Below are 22,820 nucleotides of genomic sequence, written 5' to 3' on the forward strand. Positions count from 1 at the left end.
GCCAGAGTCTCCTGTTCTTATTTTAACCCTTCACAAGCTCATACCAACAGATGGCGGGCCCTCATTTAACTTTGCAGATGCTCTGGAATTGGTGCTGTATTTAAATGTACATTACATTTTGGTGGAGTTTTTTTTTGGGGGGGGGGGGGGGGGGGGGTCATTACATAGTTTGAAAACACTATATATGTTAAATGCAGTGTCTGATTTAAAGTGGTGAGCTTTCCTTTTAAAACTGTTTTAAACATTCTCCACAATTTATAACTGCTGTACATGGAGACTTGTAAAATATGTCACTTGTATGAGTGACAATATTTGTCCACTTTAAAGGGTTTATTTTATTTGTATTTTTATACCTTGAATTATCAATTTTAAAATCTTTATACACGGTCAAATACACGGTGGTTATGCTAGAAGGGATTCAGCTAAAACTACTGGGCATGCGCTCATCAATCGTAATTTTGGTCAGACTGTACAACAATTATTGTTATTGCATTATTGTAAGGGGTAGGTTTAGACATTAATAAAACACGTGTACAGTATTTGCAGTACTGAGAATCCTCCTGCGGTAATGAGAATGTTCTTCGAGGTTTTGGTCTAGTTATTTATTACATCAACATTGTTATTTCTGGAGTCTGGCACAACAGACAGGGATTAACCTACGTAACAATGCAGTGATGGAACACAAGAATGATGAAGCTAACATGCCAACAGACAGAAAACAGAGAATAATAAAAAGTTTATATTGGCCTGAAAGAAGTACAGTATGTAATGCTGCAGTCAGACAATAAACTAATAAATATATTTTATTAATGCCCAAAAACAGATGATGCTGATATTGATTATATAACAAATAAAACACAACTAAGAAATCTGAAGAAACATTTTATTTTAAGGTTGTTGGTGATCTGCATAAATGAGTTAAAGGTCATTTCAATTTTGCCGCTTACAAAATGTGTGGAAGAATAAATAAATAAAAACTTGATTTTTAAGTAACACACTATGTGAATGTCAGATCAATACATTACATCCTTTTTTTAAAAAAAATATGCCCACCAAAAAAAACAAACCAACCACAATGGTTAAAAAAATACTCTAAAAACAGCGTCAAATCCCTACACAAAACAGAACGTACAGTAGATCTGATTACCTTTCAATTACAAACAGCAGAAGGCACTTTTGAGGGAGCATGTCTTATCTCAGTTTTCAGGGGGAAAATTTAGCATGTAATTCATCAGAGTAAGAACTCATAACAAACCAAATAAGAACCCTATGGAGAAGAACTGAAACTGATTGTGTGTTTGATGAATATTAGGATTGTTTTAAGTAATACTGTACAGGGTTAAATCAGTCTAAATCAGCAGGTTTACTCACTGGAATGTATCATGAAGCTAGAAAACGCTGAAAAATCTCTTTCATTTGTACAAAAAGATAATTTTTTTTAGCTTTAAAAAACCTTCAGTACCACTACAAAATGGCAAACATCACAGAAAACATGCATGGGTCATTTCATACCCAAAAATTTCATTTTGCACAACGATAATTAAGCCTTGAATCAAGGTACTATGATCTATGACAATTAAGCACATCTAATTTACATGTATTGTATTACAGTAAAAATAATATGAAGACATTTTTCATTTTGAAATCAGCATAAAGGCCAATGCTACCATGACACATACATACTTTGAATTGAATATGGCTATTTGTCTGCATTACAGTAATGGGAATTTTTTGGAGTACAATGTGCTTTAATTTTTATGAAAATTACTTAAAAACTATTCTTTTAACAAAACTTAATGTCTTTTGTATTTTGAGGATGATATATGACCAAGACCTGTTCTTGACAGGTTTTGTTAGATTGACTTAAAAACAGGACAGCATTTCTATCCTGAATGAATTGACTTTCTTAGACCAACACGCTCTGTGAATATTGCACATCTCTTCAGTTTTGGCCACTGATTCTTTCAGTCCCTAAGAGGTCACACAGCATAAAACATATGTAACAACGTGCAAATTCAACCTTCACCCAAGACACATACCAACCTGAATAAATACACATTTTCTCAGTATATACATCTCACTGAACATCACATTTCTCTCTGTTAGAACAGAATCCTCAGCCAGACGCGACTGAGGCGTTTTATTGACCTGGAAGTGACAACAACAACAACCAAGAGATGCTGAAGCCATCAATAACTTATTACAGTTCCTTTAAAGTTTTTTTTTTTCATAGCTAGCTTTGGAGAAACATTCCAACTTTGGAAATGATCTAGAGAGGTCTGGATGCAACAGTGTTACACAACTCATCTTCAACCCAAACCTCACAGACGTCTTTGTCCTGAGTCTCTGTGTGTTTCCATTAAACGATCACCTCACATTCACCTTCAGTCAGATGTGATCTGGAACACATCTGGAATGTCCTGAAGTTTAAAGTGCCATGGTAACCGTTGCTCAGCAGCGGCGAGACTGTTGCCACGGTTACGTGTTGCGCAGCACCTGGCGGTTCCACATTCCACGCTTTGAGTGAAAGTGATGGAAGAAGTTCCTCAGGTAGAGTCGTTCCACCTCCAGCCCACCCTGAAGGATCTGAGACCACAGAAAACAGAAAGCACTTCAACACCAAATAATGTTCATTTGGCATTAGTGATATTACAGTTCTGGCCGTCACGAAAAGCAGAATTATTTTCACATTACAGGCAATAAAATCGAAAAAATTAATCGAAATTTTGCCTGTGTTAATGCCAACAGCATCAATTTTGGCACAAGGGTGAATTTTTATTAGAATTTTAATATTTCTCCAAATCTATATTACACTAGGTGCACAAAAATGTCTCCACTGAACCCATTAAAATGGCAATTTTCAGTCCCAGTGCCATTTAACTATAGAACAATGCAATCTTTGTTACCAGGCTTTCATTCTGCTGACAAGGCTTGAAAATTTACATAAAAAAAAAAACAAAAAAAAAACATTTTTACTCAAATGGTGCCATTTTCTCAGGTTTGGCCTATAAACAAATTCTCACTTTTTTGTTCTTTCTGGTTTTGCTGTATTTTAGAGCCAGAAGAATAAATGATACAATTATAATTGTTTGAGTGTGTGGGTATGGATGTCAGAGTGTGGTTTGCATGTGTGTCTGTGTGTGTACTACTGTAATGCTTGAGAGACAACAATTATACTGTACTGCAAATCACAAATCCCACCACTGTGTATAGCAGGAAAAACTAAAGTAAAAAACCCAAAACAAAACCCAAAAAAAACCCAACTAAAAACATATCAACCTCAAATTTGGAACATAACTTGTTTAGATTAATGGATTAGATTTTCTAGCAATTTTTTAGTTCAACGCGTTTTAAATAAAAAAAAAAAAAAAAAAAAAAAAAAATTATATATATATATATATATATATATATATATATATATATATATATATATATATATATATATATATATATAATATATATATATATATATATATATATTATATATATATATATAAAAAAACATTTTTTAGCTCACAAATCATTTTCGTAAACTGAAACTAACCTCTAACTTTAAAAAAATAAATAAATAATAATAATAATATATATATTACATAAAAGTGATCCAAAATAAAAATGTGCATAGAAATAAAATAAGGCAAGTTTATTAATATAGAACATTTTATACTGTAAATGATGGTAATTCAAATGTTTTTACATAAAAGTGATCCAAAATAAAAATGTGCATAGAAATAAAATAAAATATTTGTTACTATTTTAGTGTAAGTTTATGCTATAAAAAAATCGAACTAAAAAACAATCACTTTAAATGCTGCAAGTGAGTTTAGGAATCACAACATCATAATGTACAGTTTAAAGAAAAGGAAACTGACTTTGAGATCAAGCTAATAAATGATTAATGTTTTAAAAATGAACTTGTATTAACTGTATTAGTATGATATTAGTGTATTGTCTCATGACTGACCTGTCCAGTAGTTCCCAGTCCTCTCCGCCCCAGCGGTCAGTGAATTCTTTGGTGTTCATGCCCCCAATAGAGTCCAGGTCTGATTTATAAATGCCCAGAAGACCAAAGCCATTGACCTCCCAATAACCTGCACATTACCAGCACAACCGTTTTCAACATTGATAACAATAAGAAATGTTTTTTGAGCATTAAATCACCAGTAGAATGATTTCTGAAAGATCATGTGACACTGAAGACTGGGGTAATAATGACTGCTGAAAATTCACCTTTCTTTCAAAAACATTAAAAACATATTATGAACCCCTAATTTTTGAACAATAGTGTATGTGTGGATATACAGTAATCTAATTCTATGTTGTATATGATGGTGTTATCAGGTTATCTTGTGTTTGCTAGACTGTACCATCAGGCTCCAGGGGTGTAGCGCCACAGTTCAGTCTCATGACTATCGGAGCGAAGGCCATGTGTCTCTCCACACAGTGTTTTCTCACAGTGTCGATGAAGCCAGGCGGGAAATGAATGTGCAGGTCACAAAGAAACACAATGCTGTGATCATCCTGAGAAAGAGACAGACCTTTATAAGCTAAAACTGAGTGACATCCATCATCTTGAGTTAGTTCTGCCTTCTTTTTCACTGAAGATCCTGTCATGTTTTGAACAAGTGTTTAAGCATTTTTTGTGTAAGCACGGTGCGTGATTTTGTCTTAAACTTACAGAAATGAGGTCTATTCCTGCCTGCAGTCCTGCTGATCTCTCAAAGTTTCCACTTAACCTGAGGTACTGATATCTGAAACGGGATACACAATAGAAAGGAACTCGGTCTCGTTTTACAAAGCTGTAGTAATGTGACTTTACAACAGGTTAAGAAAGAAATATGAAGCTTACAGAAGCATGAGATGACAATGTGCCAAATGATCATGAAATCAAACTCATGAAGGATCACTCTGTACCTGGGTAAATAAGAGTTCTGTAGTGCTTGTTCTATGTTCATATCAGTGCTTTCATAGTCAATAATGATGACGTTAAAGTTCTGATCTCCAGTGGTGCGGTACAGCTCCTCCATGTCTGAAATAAACTGCTGCACCCAACGGGCCTGGTTCTTCACTGCATACACACACACACACACACACACGCACACACAGTGACTTATGAAGATGTTTCATGCAGTCTACTCAGAAACATGCACAAGTTTTGTTCTTACCAGGGTTGGTAAGAAAGAATCTTGAATAAAACTTCAGAAAATCTGTCTCTATATGAGAGTTACCTGGGACGATGAAGTGGACGGTAGCAGTCGGGGTCCAGTAGAAGCTATATGGATTGCAAAGTTTAAGTTCTGCGTCCTGACCCTTTTGCTTTTTGTGAAAACCCTGATCTTCAGTTGTTTTCACATAGATGTACTGAACCAGGCGCAGGTGGCGTCCTGAAGCCTCCTGCAAGTCCAGTTCCAGTAGATATCTACTGCCACGATTATAATCAGGCTTCTTCTCGATGTTCACAATGCGCTCTAGAGAGAACTGCCTACACACACACACACACAAGTTAATGTCAAGAGATTAATTAAAATATTCAGAATGGCATAATACCATACTATACAGTATGTACCATTTTTACTGTGCACTGATTTTCTGTATTTATGCAATACTAGAGCATACTGCTTGACTAATTTCCATTATGACGGCGAGTCTGAAAATACTATTAACTAATACTTTTGATCAGCATGACAAATACCATTTAAAATGGTATATTTAGAAAATAATAAAATAAAATAGTGCACACTACAGTTCAAAATTTTGGGTCGCTACAGTTAAACAATACTGTTAGGAAATATGACAATTTCAAACACCCATTTTCTATTATAATATATTTTGAAATGTAATTTCTTCCTGTGATGCAAAGCTGAATTTTCAGCAGCCATTACTTCAGTCTTCAGTGTCACACGATCCTTCAGAAATCCTTCTAATATGCCGATTTGCTTGCTCAAAAATATTTCTTATTATTCTCAATGTAAGTTTTTGTGGAAACCGCAATGTTTATTTTTCAGGATCAAAGAACAGCATTTATTTGAAATGAAAGTAGCATTAGTCTTTACTGTGACTTTATCAATTTAATGTGCCCTTACTGAATAAAAGTACCCTTTTGATGCAGGTTAATATATTTTCAATAAAATCACAGGCAGCATGCTGTATAAACTGTGTATTACTCAGCATGGAAGCATTCTATTCCAACGCAGCCTATAGAGTGAATAAATTGCTGATTTAATTCAACATTTGATTCATTGTAACAGTTGGCCTACCTTGGAAATTTCTTGTTTAGTTTCTTCATGAAAGCTTCCACTACAGACAAGGCTTCTGATTCCTCAAGCAGCATGTTTCCAGACACATTACACTTCAGATCGATCCAGTCGGTGCGCAAGGCATGCAGATCTAGGGGTTTGGCCTGGAACGTCTGAGACCACTTGACTTCCACGTCAAACACAGCCCTGTTGAGGAGGTCATAGTCGTCCTCCTCCGAGTAACCCTGATTGGCCCAAGTGTCTTCTTCATCTCCTCCATCTTCAACCTCTTCTATATGTATCGCACTATCATGAATCTCCTCTTCCTTTCTGGCATCATTCACGTGATCCCAGCGGTTGTTATATTCTTTGTTAGATGGAGCCGCGATGACCAATGCTTTACGCTCATTGGTCTCGTTATACAATGGGTTTTGGTGTGGATGTTGGGTAATTTGGAGATGATTAACCACATTTTTATGCTTGATGGGAATATTGTTGTCATCTACTACAGCCTCTTCGGGGTTGTCCTGCAAAACGTGCATGGCTTCCTCTGCTTTATGTTTTGGGTGTTTGAGCCTCTTCACCGGTTCAGCTTTGACTTCATTCCCATTCAAGGATGGCAGTTCATCTGCAGTTTTCTCCAGCCTTGCCTTTTTTACGCTCACCTCATCTAATGAGTTCTTGGGTGCCTTGTCCACATGTTCTCCTAGATAGACTTTTTGATTACCCTTCCGATTCACAAGATCATGACGTTCCCTCTGGTCCGCATCAAACATGGCAGAGTTGGTCACTGATCTTTGCTTCAATTCTTTGGCTTCTCGTATGCTCTCCACAGGAATATTTCTGTCTCCAACTGCAACAAGATTTGGATTTCCATCACTACTGTTGCTGTATTTTGCTTTATGTTGGTGGAGCTCAATTCTTCCATCCTTATTAAGCGGTTGGTCCACTTGATGTTTCACCTCTGACTTCAAGAGATCTTCTCTTTGAGCTGGTCCTGGATTCTGCTGGTCAGGTATGTTCTCCATGACGTGATTCTGATATCGATGTGAGTCTTTTTCTTTTCCCTGGTCATAGTTCTTCACCTCAGAAGGTGGGTTTTGGAGGTAGTGTTGGTCCTGTTGGTTTTGTTCAGGACGTCTCCTTTTCTTCTTCTTTCTTGGTTGCTGCTTTGGTCCCTCTGGGTGGTTCTGTGGTTCTTCAGGCGGTTTTTGGATTGCCTTAGGTTGGTTGTCTTGGTCCATCTGTTGAAATCTGTTGTCTAGTTCCCCATCTTCCCTCTTTTTTCTGATTCTGCCATGTTTCTGAACAGAAGACAGTTTACGGCGTCTCTGCATTGAGTAATCATCAAAATCATCTCCATAATCCGGGAGAACTTTTTTCTTCTCCATAGCTTTGATTTGCTGCTTCTCCTCATACTTTCCAGCTTTCTGCAAGCCCTCATCTTCATCTCTGCCCAGGTTCATGCCTCTTCCTAGCCCATCTCCTACAGCAAGACAAAGACAAGCATTAAGTGTTTTGAAATGGGGAATGAATAAACACTTCCTTTCAGAGTGATTTAAGTTCTGAACCATCAAGCTGTTGGGAGTTGAAGACAACAAAATTGACCACGTTTTAATAAATTTACTTATTGTATTCTAATTATTCTAATCTAATCTTTGATCTTATTGCACACAATTCATCATTATACATTTGTAACAATAATTGTTTTCAAAATTTCATAAAATTAAGCCCTGATCATTATTTTCTACAAAATATTCCTGTTGCATTAAGGAAGTTAAATGCATTGTGAATGTTGTTTAAATGTTTGCTGTACCTTTGTATTTGATCTCCTCATTTTCAGGCGAATCCAGCTGAATGTAGTTTGAGAAGCCGTATCTAAAAAGAAATGATTTGATTTGATATCATAATACACCAGGTGCCCCAAAGAGAGATAGATTAGTGGGTGTGATGTTGCTAATCTGTAGGCGTCTGTTCAAACATTTGGGGTCAGTAAGATTTTATTTAAAGAAATTAATACTTTGATTAAGCAAAGATGCATTAAATTGATCAAAAGTGAAAGTTAACATTTATAATTTTACAAAACATTTCTATTTCAAATGATGTTCAAATAAAACAGCATATTATAAATATTACTAAAGGATCATGCGACTAAAGACTGGAGTAACGGCTGTTGGATATTCAGCTTTGCATCACAGGAATAAATTATATTTCAAAATACATTGAAAACAGCTACCTTAATTGTAAGAATAACTCACAATATTATTATATTATAATCAAATAAATCCAGCCTTGGCAAGCATAAGAGATTTATTCAAAAACATTAAAAAGCCACACCAACCCCAAGCACATGAACGGTGGTGTACAGTATTTGTGTGTCTACCTTTCCAGGTAGTATGGATTCCCACGGTAGAAACATCTGTTGTCGCTCTCCATGTGTGTGAGCCGTGTGTAGTCATTAGGATACACGTACGTCAGGTGCACCTGCATCAGATTAGATAAATCAAGATCACAAACACATAGGCACAACAACATTCACTTCAATTTTTTATTAGTTTTCTAACTATGTACACTTACAAACTGCAGGCCCTGGTAGCGTATTAGAGGATATCCCTTTATGATGTAGCTGGGGTTATAAATACAGTCAGGCAAAACTCCCTGCAAACGCGCCTTGTCCAATAATGGAACTACACACACACAAACAAGGACAACATTATAACACTTCGTTACTCTTATTATTAAGATTTATTATTAACAATAATAACAACAACAACAACAACATGCACAATTAAATATATTAATACGTAACTGTATTAATTCTATAAACTGAAGCATCTAATGTAGTTTTTCTTGAAATTAATAAATTATTATTTTTAAATAACTAGCATTATTTTATAAATGAATAGTATTATTTATTGTTTTAAAATAATTTAACTCCAAACCAAAATTAATAAATAATAATAATAATGATAATAATAATAATAATAATAATAATAAAGATCAGTAACTACTGTTTTTATTGAAGAACATACAATTCTTAAATCTTGTGAAATTACAAAATGGATTGTGGTTAATTTAATTAAATTTAATTAATTGTAAGGTTTCCAGTTTTTGATAAAAAGTAGTTTGAAAACAAGCAGCTTTGTCATAATTACAGCAGGAAATATATTATATATAATATGGGTTGGGGGGATTACCTTAAAATACAATTTTGGGCAAAGGGTCTTTAAGTCAAAAAGGCTAAGAACCACTGTAAAGAAGACACCACTGTGTCTTCTGCCACAAGGTGGCACTGAATTCATGTCCTGTCTGCATATATTCTAATGTTTTTAGCAGTGCTTGTACACGTGCTACTTGAAGATCTTTTTGTAGATTTTGTCTTAAAGTCAATACATCACAAAACTACCAATAAACTACAGACAAGAAACAAAAGTGAGGGAAATAATAACAAAGTGCAGACATGGTCAACAGGAACCATCTTTATATGGAAAGAGCTGTAAATATTACTTCCACTGAAAAATATCAGCATGTGTGTCTGGATTCTGGAATACCCTGAGGGTTTCCTTTTAACGAGGTTAAGTTCAATGTTTAATAGCTCAGCATGTCTGTATTGTTGGTTTATTATGTTTATTTTGACTATGAAAAGGGTGTTTAGTGAATGTGAGTTTATGTCTGAATTTCTCACCCTGATGAAATGAGTCACGTGGATCTGCTCTCAGCATGTCTACTCCATGGGGCGGAGTCTCAGATGACCTCTGGGGCGGAGTCACATGACTGGCAAAGGTCTGAGGAATGTGATTGACATCTACTGTCTTCAGCGAGGACTCATCTGCGTGCAAACACACACACACACACACACACACACACACACACACACACACACACACAAACACACACACAAAATAAGGCCTGGTTTTACCGTGTAAATTGTGACATACAAAAATAGGTTATCAGCTTGAAAGCACACTACCATACTAATTAGTACTGTAGACTGTTCAAACTGATTGATTAAAATCGCAACATTTCTGAGAGGACTAAACACTTTTAAAAGTATGTTAAATGTAAACCTTTTCAAACAGCAGTATGCCACACTGTCATATGACATCATGAAATGTTGCATACAGTGATAATATTGTTTGAAACAATACACAATGCATACTGTTTTAAAAAAAATCTATACTACTCAAACATACCATTTTTTAAAACATGATACTATTAATACTATTTTTTAACATTGTTCTAAATATTTATTAATAGCTTTTATTTTTTATATTTCCAGGTTTAGTTTAATTATGTATTTCGTTAAAATAATTATTATTTTTTTTAAAATATATTTCTATTCAGCTTAAATTTATATTTATTTCAGTTTAAGTCATTTTAATACTTTAACAAACTTATTTTATTTGAGTTAACTGCCAAGGAAATATCAAGTTTTTCATATAATATTTTTATTTTATTTAACTTCAGCTGTTTTTAAATGAATGAAAATGATTCTTAATAATTTTAGTTTTAGTTAGCAATAACTAAACGCAAACACGTCGACAAACGTTCAGTCTGAAGACAAACATACAGTTTCTCACGAGAACTACATAAGCATACATTTACATAGAAACGAATGCAAAAGCCTGGATTGACACACTTCAGCTGAAGCAATAAGTTGACAACACACACACTTTGTGCAGTGGTGACTACCCCATCATTAGCTCTATTTCAGGATGTGTGTGTGGACAGGAGCAGCTATTCCAGGCATCCTAACACTACCCTGACATTTCTGCAACCACATACCATAATAACACACACACACACACACACACACACACACACACACACACACACACACACAAACTCACTGGTGTAGAGGGAGATGAACTTGGAATCGATGATTGAAAACCCACTCCCGATCTGTTTGAGTTTCCACTGTAAGTAAAGAAAGACAGTGTCATAACGGTTTACACCAATCACACACAAACACCCTCAGTTCACACACTCACCGCAACCTCCACATGATCCGTTCCTTGATCGTTTTGTTTGTGGATAAGCTCAAAGAAATATTTATTGTTCTTTTGCAGACTGTAAAACAATAAAAAGTGAACTTTTACTAATTTTGCATGAACACAATTAGATCTTTGAAACTTTTATACACTCTCAGAAAAAAAAGGTACAAAAGCTGTCACTGGGGCGGTACCTTTTCAAAAGGCATGCCTTTGTACCTAAAGAGTCCATATTGCTACCTTAAAGGTACATATTAGTACCTAAAGTGAACATATTAGTACCTATGAGGTACAAAAGTGTACCTTTTGAAAAGGTACCACCACAGTGACAGCTTTTGTACATTTTTTCTGAGTGTATGTAAAGCTTCTAATGCAACTCAACAGTTTTACATTAAAAGCTAAACATGAAAAAAAAATCATTAAACATTAAAACAATTTTTTTTAGGTATTTGAAATAATCAAAAAATTCTTTATAGTGACTTCACAAGTTGCTTTCTCATTGTGCTTTACCACATAGACAAGACAGCAGTAAAATAAAATTAAACAAAGTAGAAATAAATGAACTATTCTAATGAAACATCAAAAATTTAAACATTTATATATATTTATATATGATATTCTATATTATTCTAAAATTATGTTAAATTTAATAAAAAAATACATTTAAAAAATGTTGTCATGCTAAGTTTTTCCCTGTAAAAGGGATAGTTCAACCCCCCAAAAAAAGATATTATGAAAGTCAATGGCTACCATCAACTGTTACACACATTCTTCAAAATATCTTATTTTGTGATCAACAGAAGAAATAAACTAATACATATTTGGAACAACTTTAGGGTGAGTAGCTACATGATGACAGAATTTTCATTTTATCCCTTTAAGTCAAGTTATTTATGAGTATTAAAAAGACACACACATAACAACATAATTACTAAAACTTATATACATCGACGCTTCCATTTTAAACACATCCATTATGATATGATATAATAATATAATTATATTACTTTAATAATATATTATACATATTGTAATAAAAAATTATTTTGTTACCACCATTTCAAAAGATTCAGAGTCTCAAATCAAGTGGTTCTGATACATTCTCAAGACTATTAATATTACAACCTGACTTGTTAGCCAAACAAATCTTGATGATCCATACTGCCTACAGCAATGTTTCTGATTCTGAAACCACAATTTAAAATCACGTCAGCATTGTTTTGTATGATTTGAGCTAAAGATAATTCATAATTCATTTTTGATGTTTGATTTGAAGTATGTTACTGAAGTATAATCTTGATCAGCACTTGTTACACACACCTGCACTATTACAAATCATGTTATAACAGAAGAAAACTTTTAAGGACTTTCCACTGTGTGCCATGATCATCAGGACACAAGCAGCCGCTTCTGAATCTACACATACTGAATCTAAAAATAGTTTTTCATCACTGAGGTATATGTTCATAACTTGGACAGATGTGTGAGCACTTCCCTGAAGCATTATGAAACATAAACACAGCATCCACTTACGGAATGAGATCTGATATCTGACTGGCATATTTCCCATATTCCCCTGGGGCAGTCCATTCTCTGCCTGTCTAAAAATGGAGGAATCACACAAAATTCAGTATGTGCATTTCACGCATCTGCATAAAAGTAATTGTAGAGTTGACACTCGTCTCTCCAACCTTTCCGACGTAAGCGCGGAGCTTCAGATTGTCGGGATTCCCATCTTCACTGAGCCAGAACTCACTGTTATCATCAGACGCCACTGCAAACAGAAAGTCACCTGCCAAAAAAAGAAAAGGGATAAAATTGCGTCAATGTCACACAATCTGAATATGTGTGTGTTAGGGCTTGTCAGTGAACTCTGTGTAGTAAATGCCACTCCATCTGAAAACACGTGCTGGAGATTTACTACTAATCACAGAACCGGCTTTACTGACGAGATGCGCATGATAAACGCATGCGATTTATCGTGCAGCCCTAGTGTGTGTGTGTGTGTGTGTGTGTGTGTGTGTGTGTGTGTGTGTGTGTGTGTGTGTGTGTGTGTGTGTGTGTGTGTGTGTGTGTGAAAGAGAGACAGACAAACCATCGGTATAAGGATGTATGTATCCAAATATCCTGAGTCCATAATTGGTCCAGCTGGGTGACACGGCAAGTTTCTTCACAGTTGTACGAGTCTACAGAGATAAAAATATATCAAATGCAATGCAAATAAATGTAATATTGAAAGTAAAGTATGTTGTTAACAGTGTTGTTATCATTAATTAACCATTTTTGTTTATTCATATAAAGCTGAAATTATATACTGTATATATATACACAAACACAGTATATATACACACACACACACATATATATATATATATATATATATATATATATATATATATATATATATATATATATATATATATATATATATATATATATATATATATATATATATATAAATATATATACACACACACACACACACACAGCATATATGCTCATATCTGCTCACCAAGCCTCGTTTATTTGATCAAAAATACAGCAAAAGCAGTAATATTGTAAAATATTTTTACTATTTAAAATAACTACATTCTAAAATAAAATATATTAAAATAAAAAAAATAAATTTAAAATAAAGCATAAATTACACCATCATAATCAAAATATTCAGTGTCACATGATCCTTCAGAAATCATTCTAATATACTGATTGGCTGCACAATAAACATTTATTATTATTATTATCAATATTTAAAACAGTTGGGTACGGATACAACAGATATGTCATCTATACAGATATAACACCTACATGAGGATATAGTGGATAATGTAGATTCTTCTGTAGTTGAGATATAGACGTGCCACACCAGTCCTCAAAGATGTGAAGATTCGCCATTCCTTTATACTGCGGCAAACATACAACACACATACACGTATAATTTTTTCACTTTGTAATAGTCTATAACATTATAAGATATTTCATCCATCAGACTGCAAAAACAAGGAAAAACCATGTTTACATTGATGCACTTACCACTGAAGTCTATGGGGTAAGACACAACACTGGAATAAACATTAAAATACTGTTTCAAAAGTGTGATAAAGTTACCCACTGTCTCTGCAAAGTGATATCCAATATCTCAATTCCTGCCATGACTGTAAACGATGTAAAAAAAAAAAAAAAAAAAAAAAATTGTAAAAGTGTGATTGCCTGTATGTGCTACTGTTTAAATGTACTATTTACATTCATTTACATATAACTGGTGTATCTTTCCCCACAGACTTCCATCGTAAGCGCATTACTGTTTGTTTGTTATAAGTCAATAATCCAAAGTTATTTACTGTAGTAATCACTAACGTCATGTTATCCATAGTGTTTAAATAATTTGGAAGCCCAAATATTCTTTTAAATCACCAACAAACATATAGATTAAACAAAATCTTACAGCTCATCTGTCATGTTTAAATAGTACAGAGACACCGGAGACAAACAGAGTCTTGCTAAATTTAACAAGACGGCAAAACTCTTGCTGAAGACACAGAAAGAGCCCTGGGTGACATACTCATGTGGATTAATACCATCATCTTTACAGCAAATGCACATCAACAGATCATGCATACAGAGCTCTGAGTGACAGAACTATTACAAACTATTACACTAACAAAGTACAAAAAATACCATGGGGCTGGTTTTTTGAGAACATACCAAGGAAATACTGTGTTTATTAAGCATGTGCCATGGTAATACCATGTTTTTGGACATGAATCATAGTAAAATGATATTTTTGGACACTATGATAATACCATCCATGTATGTTTCTATCACTGTGGCCGTATTATTACCTCCACCCTCCATGTCTGTTGAGTGTTTTTTGGTGTCCAGATGTCTTTATCATGTTTATCGTCAGAGGTGTGATCTTCAGAGCTGTGTGCCTGTGACACACACATAAAACACACACAGAAGTGTTGTTCATGCATCTGTATTCCAGCAGCATTTTTGATTTAATTTGTGTTGCAAAATCTTCTCAGCAACTACCTAAACAACATTTTTGATCATCATAGATATGCTGACATTTTATTTTTTACAGTATGTAAATTTTCTGCATGCATGGAAAACTGGAATGACCTACTACATTTGACAGAATTTGCAGTATACAACTAGAAGATGTTGCATGGAATATCGTATCCCACAATGCTATGTGCATAAAGGAACAGTTCACTCAAAAATGAAAATTTTCTGAAAGCTTACTCACCTTTAAATTATCCAAGATGTAGATTAATTGTTTCTCCATTGGAGAAGATTTAGAGAAATTTTGTATTACATCACTTGCTTCTATATCTTCTCATATTAATACAATGCTCGATCTGTGCATATTTCTCTCCTGATTCATACAAGATGACTTTTTCACTGGAGAAAGTAATAGTGTTCATAGAGGACTTATATTTTATATTTATGGTTTAAAGTTAAAAATGTCTTAATAGATTTGTTTTTTACAAACATGCAACTTTTCACTTCACATGATTGTTCATTGATGGACTGGAGTGGTGTAGATTATTGTGATGTTTTTATCAGCTGTTTGGACTCTCATTCTGACGGCACCCATTCACTGCAGAGCATCCATTGGTGAGCAAGTGATGTAATGCTAAATTTCTCCAATTCTGTTCTGATAAAGAAACAAACTCATTTACATCATGGATGGCCTGAGGATGAGTACATTTTTAGCAAATGTTCATTTCTGGATTAATTATTCTTTTAACTTGACCCTTTGTTTTGAAATGAACCAGACGAAATATCAGCACGAACAATCTTTTTCTTGACTCAATATATATACCTAATTTATTTTTTACAATTATAACTGGTCTCCGTAATTAAAACATGAAACACAAAGTTTGAGTTTTTACCGCACGTCGAGCAGCAGCGTTTGCCCAGGCAATGCTTTCACTGCGGACAGTTACTCCTGAAAGAGAAAAAGAGTAAATATTTAGTCAAGCTGCCAATTAATTAATTACACCTGACTGACCGTGTGTGTGTGTGTGTGTGTGTGTGTGTGTGTGTTTAATCCAGGACAGTGACATTAGATTGCCACTGATGGGTTAGGATTTCTCCAGATAGACTGAAACTGACTCCATGTTCACATTAATCTTTAACAGGAGGGAAAGCATTAACTTACAGTCAATCACACTTTCAGTGTTATCCTTAATTAGACCAAATCAAAAATATGTATTTCATATTACAGGTAATCACACAGAGCTTAAATCGGTTGTTCAGCGTCCATGTTCATCCATCTATAATAACAGAAGTGAACATAAGAAGTACAACTTAGGTTTTCTATAAAATGAAAACTCCCATGAATTTATGAAAAATTCATTTTGGTGCATCACTAACATAAAAGCTAATTATAATGACCATAAACGAACAGTTTTAAGAAAAAAAAAGACATTATTTATGATCCATTATACCTTGAGGACATCCCAAGGGGATATTTTGTGAGAACACGCACAGCACAGATTGCTAATACAATAAAAAGAGACTTATGTTTCATCATTTGTACACCCGTGTGTGTGTCTTGTATGCACATTTTCCCTTTCCAAAAACCAGTTGTTCAAGTTTCAGTAAGGTTTCCAGTTGTGAAGAATAAGAATTTCGACGTGGCATTTATCAATTAACTGTCTTTTGACAAACATCCTGCTCAAGAGGGGCAAAATGTGTGTTACGAGCTAGTCAAATAGAAGCTGCATGCAAACAAAACACACATAAAAAAAAACGTTATGGTTAATTTGCACATTAGGTCTCTGCAAACATTTACAGCAAATGTATAGACGCTCATCAGAAGGTGAAGAAAACACACACACTTCCTTGTGTGTGTGTGTACAGAGAAGTGCACGTGTGCTTAACCTTGCACATCGGTGCTATAGCAACAAGAAGTACAGGAAATGACGCCGCACCTTACAGAAGAAAGGGTCATCTGACCCCCAGCGCCACTAAGCACACACTGCAGGGAGGGCCGGGGTGGCCAGCTATTATGGTCTGTGTCTTCAGGTGTATTTGCACACTGGGTGGTGTGTGAACTTTCCTTAGTGTTTGAGTGAGAACAAATGCATCTAAAGAAGAGACCCTGAGGATCTCAGCATGTCATGTGCATATTCAAAGTGAGTTTTTAGTGAGCAACCAACACTTTCTTCTTTGCCTTTCTCCATTTTTCAAATTTTTTCTTTTACTGTATCCCCTGGAGCAGTGGTTTTCAAACCGGTCCTGCAAGCACCCCCAGCACTGCACATTTTCTGTGTCTCCCTTATTTAATCACACTTGATTCAACTCATCAGCTCATTAGTAGAGACTGCAAGACCTGAAATGGGTGTGTCAGATATAGGGACACACACAAAATGTGAGGTGCTAGGGGTGCTTGCAGGACCGGTTTGACAACCACTGCCCTGAAGGAATGTAAAGTCTGTTTAAAAGAAAGTAGAAGCCCCCATGCCCAGTGCAGCATGGGAGAGAGTGAGAGGGAGGCATGCATTACTGTAGTCTCGTTCCATTTCTGCTCTTAGATGATCCTCCACAAAAAATAACAAGGACATTTCAGCATAATTTAAATATCCAGGGCTGATGCAAAAAAAATAAAAAATCAAGGGTCAAGGGTCAAGGGTCAGTCACAAGGGTTCGTCACTTCACACTGACACCCCAATGGGATTAAACTAACACACACAGACAAAATTTAGGTTAGGCCACATGGATGACTAACCACAGCCCTTGAAAATGAAAACTGAAAGCAGTAGCTTGCTTTCAACACTCAAAACAACTGAATTTGTAAAAACATTTGACGATGGATCTTCTCTTGAAGATATTGTACAAATTTAGACATAAAACTAATTAAAAAAAAAAGCATAAATGTGCTGCTTAAGTTTCAGAGTGTCACCACTCACCCACTCATTACAGTTCGTCCAGAAATTAAAATTCTGTCTCTGTTTAATTACCATCATGTTGTTTCAAACCTGTATGTATTTCTGTATTCTGTGGTACACACAAGAAGATATTTCGAAGAATGTTGGTAACCAAAGTCCCATCAACTTCCATTGTGAGTAAATGGGACTCAAATCCACTTGGTTATCAACATCCTAAAAAATATCTTCTTTTGGGTTCCACAAAAAAAAAAAAATGCATACAGGTTTGGAGCAACATGATGGTGAGTAAATATTGACAGAATTTTCATGTTTAGATGAATGTTTGGCCACTATACGTATTGGGTAAGTATAAAGTTTGGTCATTTCATTTGAAGTGATAACCACTTCTGTGTGAAATGCTACCAACAGCTTTGGCATAATCAAAAATATATATATATAATATATATATATATATATATATATATATATATATATATATATATATATATATATATATATATATATATATATATAGGAATCGGTGGTTACATGAAGAATTTTTTGGTGCATTTTGAGTAAATACTGTTTGAAATGTTTCAGAATGTTTGTGTATATCTCACTGTGGTCATTATTTGCAGTCACTGAATAAAAAAAAACAAAAAAAAACATTGCTGACTAGATACATTTTGCAGTGATCTCATAATTACATTGTACAAAAGCATGTTTCCACCACCGAATAAAAAAATCTGCAATTTTTCACAACTCTAAGATTGTATCTCAGGAATTAGACTTTTCTTCTCACAATTTTGAGGTAGAGACAAAAAAAACTAAATTGTGATATTTTTACTTTTTACAATTTTTACAATTCTTAGAAGAAAGTCAGAATTATGAGATATAAATTTAGAATTGCAAGTAGAACAGTCAGAATTGTGAGATTAAAATTCACAATTAACTTTTACTTTTTTTTTTTATTCCATGGTTTTCATTGTTGGAGGTAAAAACATTGTGTTAACAGTTTAAACAATAGATTTACGTGATGACATTTAATAGAAGAAAAGGTTTGCGTTCATTCATATTGTGCGTTGTTTATGTCAAGTTGATGTTATTAACTTTATAAATATGCAGATAACATTAACCCAGGATATAAAAAGTACAGGAGGAACAAGGAACTTCATGACACTCAAGCTTCCTCCTTAAAGCTCAACCAGACAGCTTTTGTTCTTAATCGGATTTCGCTCGCATGGGCACAATGTGAGTTTACTATTCAAATGTAATTTTAGCAGGCTGATGTCCAGGTGCTGCTCCTCTGACCTGATCCTGTCCTCAAACAAGATGACAAACCCCTTCTGCAGGTCCGAGCTCACCTGACATCTCTCAGGTTTCCTCGATCACATAAGCTTCTCTTTGTGCAACCTTTGCAATTCAGGGCCAATGAGAAAACCTGATTAAAACTGCTATAATTTTTAAGGTCCCTGAGCCAGCAGATAAAAGAAAAGCAGTGGAGACATCGTGAGTCACTCTGGGAATGGGGAGGAAACACCCTGATTTTGAGCTGGGACTGGCAGGACAGAAACAACCAGTCTGGTGTTCTTGTGTCTGCATGCACACTGACCATATCCGTGTTCACAGCAATACAATGCATTCTTTCATTGCATTAAATGCCATTGTCCTGTACTGTTTGCATGATGCATTGTATATCATATTGCATTGTGTGTAATAATATGAAAGCAGTCTGCCATGACAAAGTCTTCTTAAACTAATAGTTCACTCAAATTATAACAAACATGCAGCTTTTCACTTCACAAGATGTTAATTGATGGACTGTCGTGTGGATTATTGTGTTTTTATCAGATGTTTAGACTGACGGCACCCATTCACTGCATAGGATCCATTGGCGAGCAAGTGATGTAATGCTAATTTTTTTCAATTCTGTTCCGATAAGGAAACAAACTCACCTTCATCTGGGATGGCCTGTGGGTGAGTACATTTTCAGGAAGTTTGTCATTTTTGAGTAAACTATTTCTTTAAGAGCAAACTTACAGTAAAAGCCAAACTTCAACTCCAGCTCCTCCCTCCCTGCCTTTCACAGAATAATACTGATTGGACATTCAAACTCCTGATACAACAGAATATCCAATAAACTGGAATGTAGTTAGTATGGACTGCAAATAAACATTATAAAGGTGGAATGTAGCGAGTAATATTTGAAATGCAGTTAGAAATGGAATGTACGTAGAACGTAGTTACAAAAATGTCAAATGAAAACTCTAATTAGAAAACAGAATGGGTATGTCTACAAAAAATAGAATGTATTTGGTAGTAGAATGGAATATTATATAAGAAATAGGTAGCGTGTAAAATGGAATCCTATTAGAAATTGGTTTAATTACCAGTAAACATAATAATCATTTGTTAAAGTTTGTGGAATGTATGAAACTGTTAGAATGCAATAGAATAAGACAATGGAATGGGATTAATAATGTAATATTGAAAAACTTCAATGAGGTCAAATTCATTAGAAGTAGTTAATGCATTGGGAATCACAAACAATACTTTTACAGCATTTAATAAAATTTAATGAATCCATACATTGTTCAGATTGCATAAATTAAAATCAGTTAATTTAAACTGTTGGACAAGTTAGTTGTCCAAAATGTTTAATTTTTTTGTTGTTGTTTTTTTTATAAAAATAATAAATAAAAACAAGCAAAATAAAATACATAATAAATCACTTAAAAAAAAAGATTAAATATTTTCTTTGTTTACCTGCGTGTCATGTGACCATTAACCGACATCAGAAAAACGTAAACATGCTAAACTTTAGGACAAATAGTTTCGGCTGACATAAAGTCTGGGAATCCCTGACCTAGGTCAAGAAATGCTGTAAAAATGTTGTTTTTGATACACAGTCTACTAACTAAGGTTAATAAATCGACTCTTATGGTAAAGCATCACCATAATTTGACTTGTTAACATTAGCATAAGGAATGTCTCAGCTAGCAGTAATTGAGTGACAGGGCATCAGATGTCACTCACCAGTGCTGCTCCACTCGTTCGTGGCCATGAACTCCAGATAAGCCGCTAGTAACGCGACCGTCAGCACCACCCCGAACACAATATATCTGCCGTTGCGCTTGAATTTCCGCACCGGGAAGAAGTTGAGCATCATCTTTAAGTGCTTCAGGCTCCGTGTGGATCGCAGAAGTTGCAAACCGCTGTAAGAATCATCGACACACACTTTCTCGGGGTCAAAGCCGGTGGACAAACTCGATCTCGCGTCACTCCGGTTCACCTTTCCTTCGCTGTGATTCAGCGTCTGCTAGTGTCCCTCAAACATCAGCGCGCACAGGTTGAGCAGGCCACGCCCCCTGCGTGACGTCGCTGCTCCTGAACAGGTACAACAGAGGTAAATAGGCCTAACCTATTATTACTTCTTAAAAAAAAATCATATTCACCGCTGTAAATACACTCGTCAAAATCCTTTATATATTGTTTTTGAAAAAGAGGTTCAACAGTATGTCCAAACTATTTCATCTTCCAAGAATCTCAATTAATTTAATATTTTTAATTTATTTTGTTAAAGCTTTTGTTTTGTATTAGTTATTTACTGTTGCATATGTCTATAAATGGTGCTTTGCATGTAATGTCACCTCTTTGCACGTAATGTTGATATTATCTGTATTTATATCTTTGGTACCTTGGCATTAATAATAATAATAATAAAAAAGGTAAATAGGCCCACTTGCACTTATTTTGTAGTTAGAGATATGGATTTGTTCTCAGTGCCTCTGTATATAGTTCTTAATTTGTGTGTTTATTTATTTAGTTTTTTTTTTTTTTGCTTTCTTCTTCTTTCCTTAATTTGCATTTTTTTGGAATTAATTTATTGTTTTCTTTTTTTGTTAAATTGTATGTGACTTGTCAGTAAATAAAGCATAAAAAAGGTCAATAGGCCCACTACTAGATATCGAGCTATATATCCAAGGTATTTCATCTTCAGTCAGCTCCGAAGCTCTTAAGATGGTTTGCTGCCTCTTTCATTCGTTTAGCTAAAGAATGCTTTGGATTTTGTAGAAATAGGCTATATATTTTTATTTTGTGTCATTAATTTATTATTAACTCCAAAGCTCTTAAGATGGTAAACTTTTGCTGCCCTTTTCTTTGTTAAGGTAAAGAATACAATGTATTTTGTCGAGATTTAATATTTTATTATTTTGTGTAATTTACTTATTATAATTGTTTTTTTTCCTTTTATAGATATATATATATATATATATATATATATATATATATATATATATATTATATATATATATATATATATATATGCATGTATAGTTTTGTGATGCTTTGGAGATAAAAAACAACAACATTTAAAATAAAATAAGAACATTTAAAAATATAAGCTATCCTTAAATTTAATAACATGACAACAATATGTTGTATGTGTGTGTGTTTTCATATATATATATATATATATATATATATATATATATATATATATATATATATATATAGAGAGAGAGAGAGAGAGAGATTGAGAGTTAGCATTAACACAATATAAAAAGTTTTAAAATATTTAAATGGATAATTAATAAATATTTTACAGAGAGAAAGCACAATATATAGATCTAAACCAGTAAAGGACTTGTATTTATTTCATAAATAAATCAACATATCAATATTTTATATACATCTTATTTTATGTATTT

At 34.3% G+C, this 22,820-nt stretch overlaps 1 protein-coding gene across 1 annotated transcript; it reads right to left on the minus strand.

Moving 5' to 3' along the window:
- Positions 1–790: 790 nt before the first annotated feature.
- Positions 791–21,459, minus strand: b4galnt3b (beta-1,4-N-acetyl-galactosaminyl transferase 3b). Its single transcript, XM_042744482.1, has 20 exons — positions 21,145–21,459; positions 16,129–16,184; positions 15,070–15,159; positions 14,036–14,131; positions 13,323–13,413; positions 12,919–13,019; positions 12,761–12,828; positions 11,228–11,306; positions 11,087–11,153; positions 9,922–10,065; positions 8,814–8,923; positions 8,620–8,720; positions 8,053–8,114; positions 6,258–7,722; positions 5,229–5,482; positions 4,915–5,068; positions 4,679–4,751; positions 4,368–4,521; positions 3,965–4,091; positions 791–2,587 (listed from the first exon to the last, which is right to left on the minus strand). Exons 1-20 carry the CDS (start codon positions 21,275–21,277, stop codon positions 2,479–2,481), a joined length of 3,534 nt encoding a protein of 1,177 aa, XP_042600416.1. The 5' UTR covers positions 21,278–21,459; the 3' UTR covers positions 791–2,478.
- Positions 21,460–22,820: the final 1,361 nt, after the last annotated feature.

Source organism: Cyprinus carpio, chromosome B18, assembly GCF_018340385.1.
Source record: "Cyprinus carpio isolate SPL01 chromosome B18, ASM1834038v1, whole genome shotgun sequence".
NCBI lineage: Eukaryota > Metazoa > Chordata > Actinopteri > Cypriniformes > Cyprinidae > Cyprinus > Cyprinus carpio.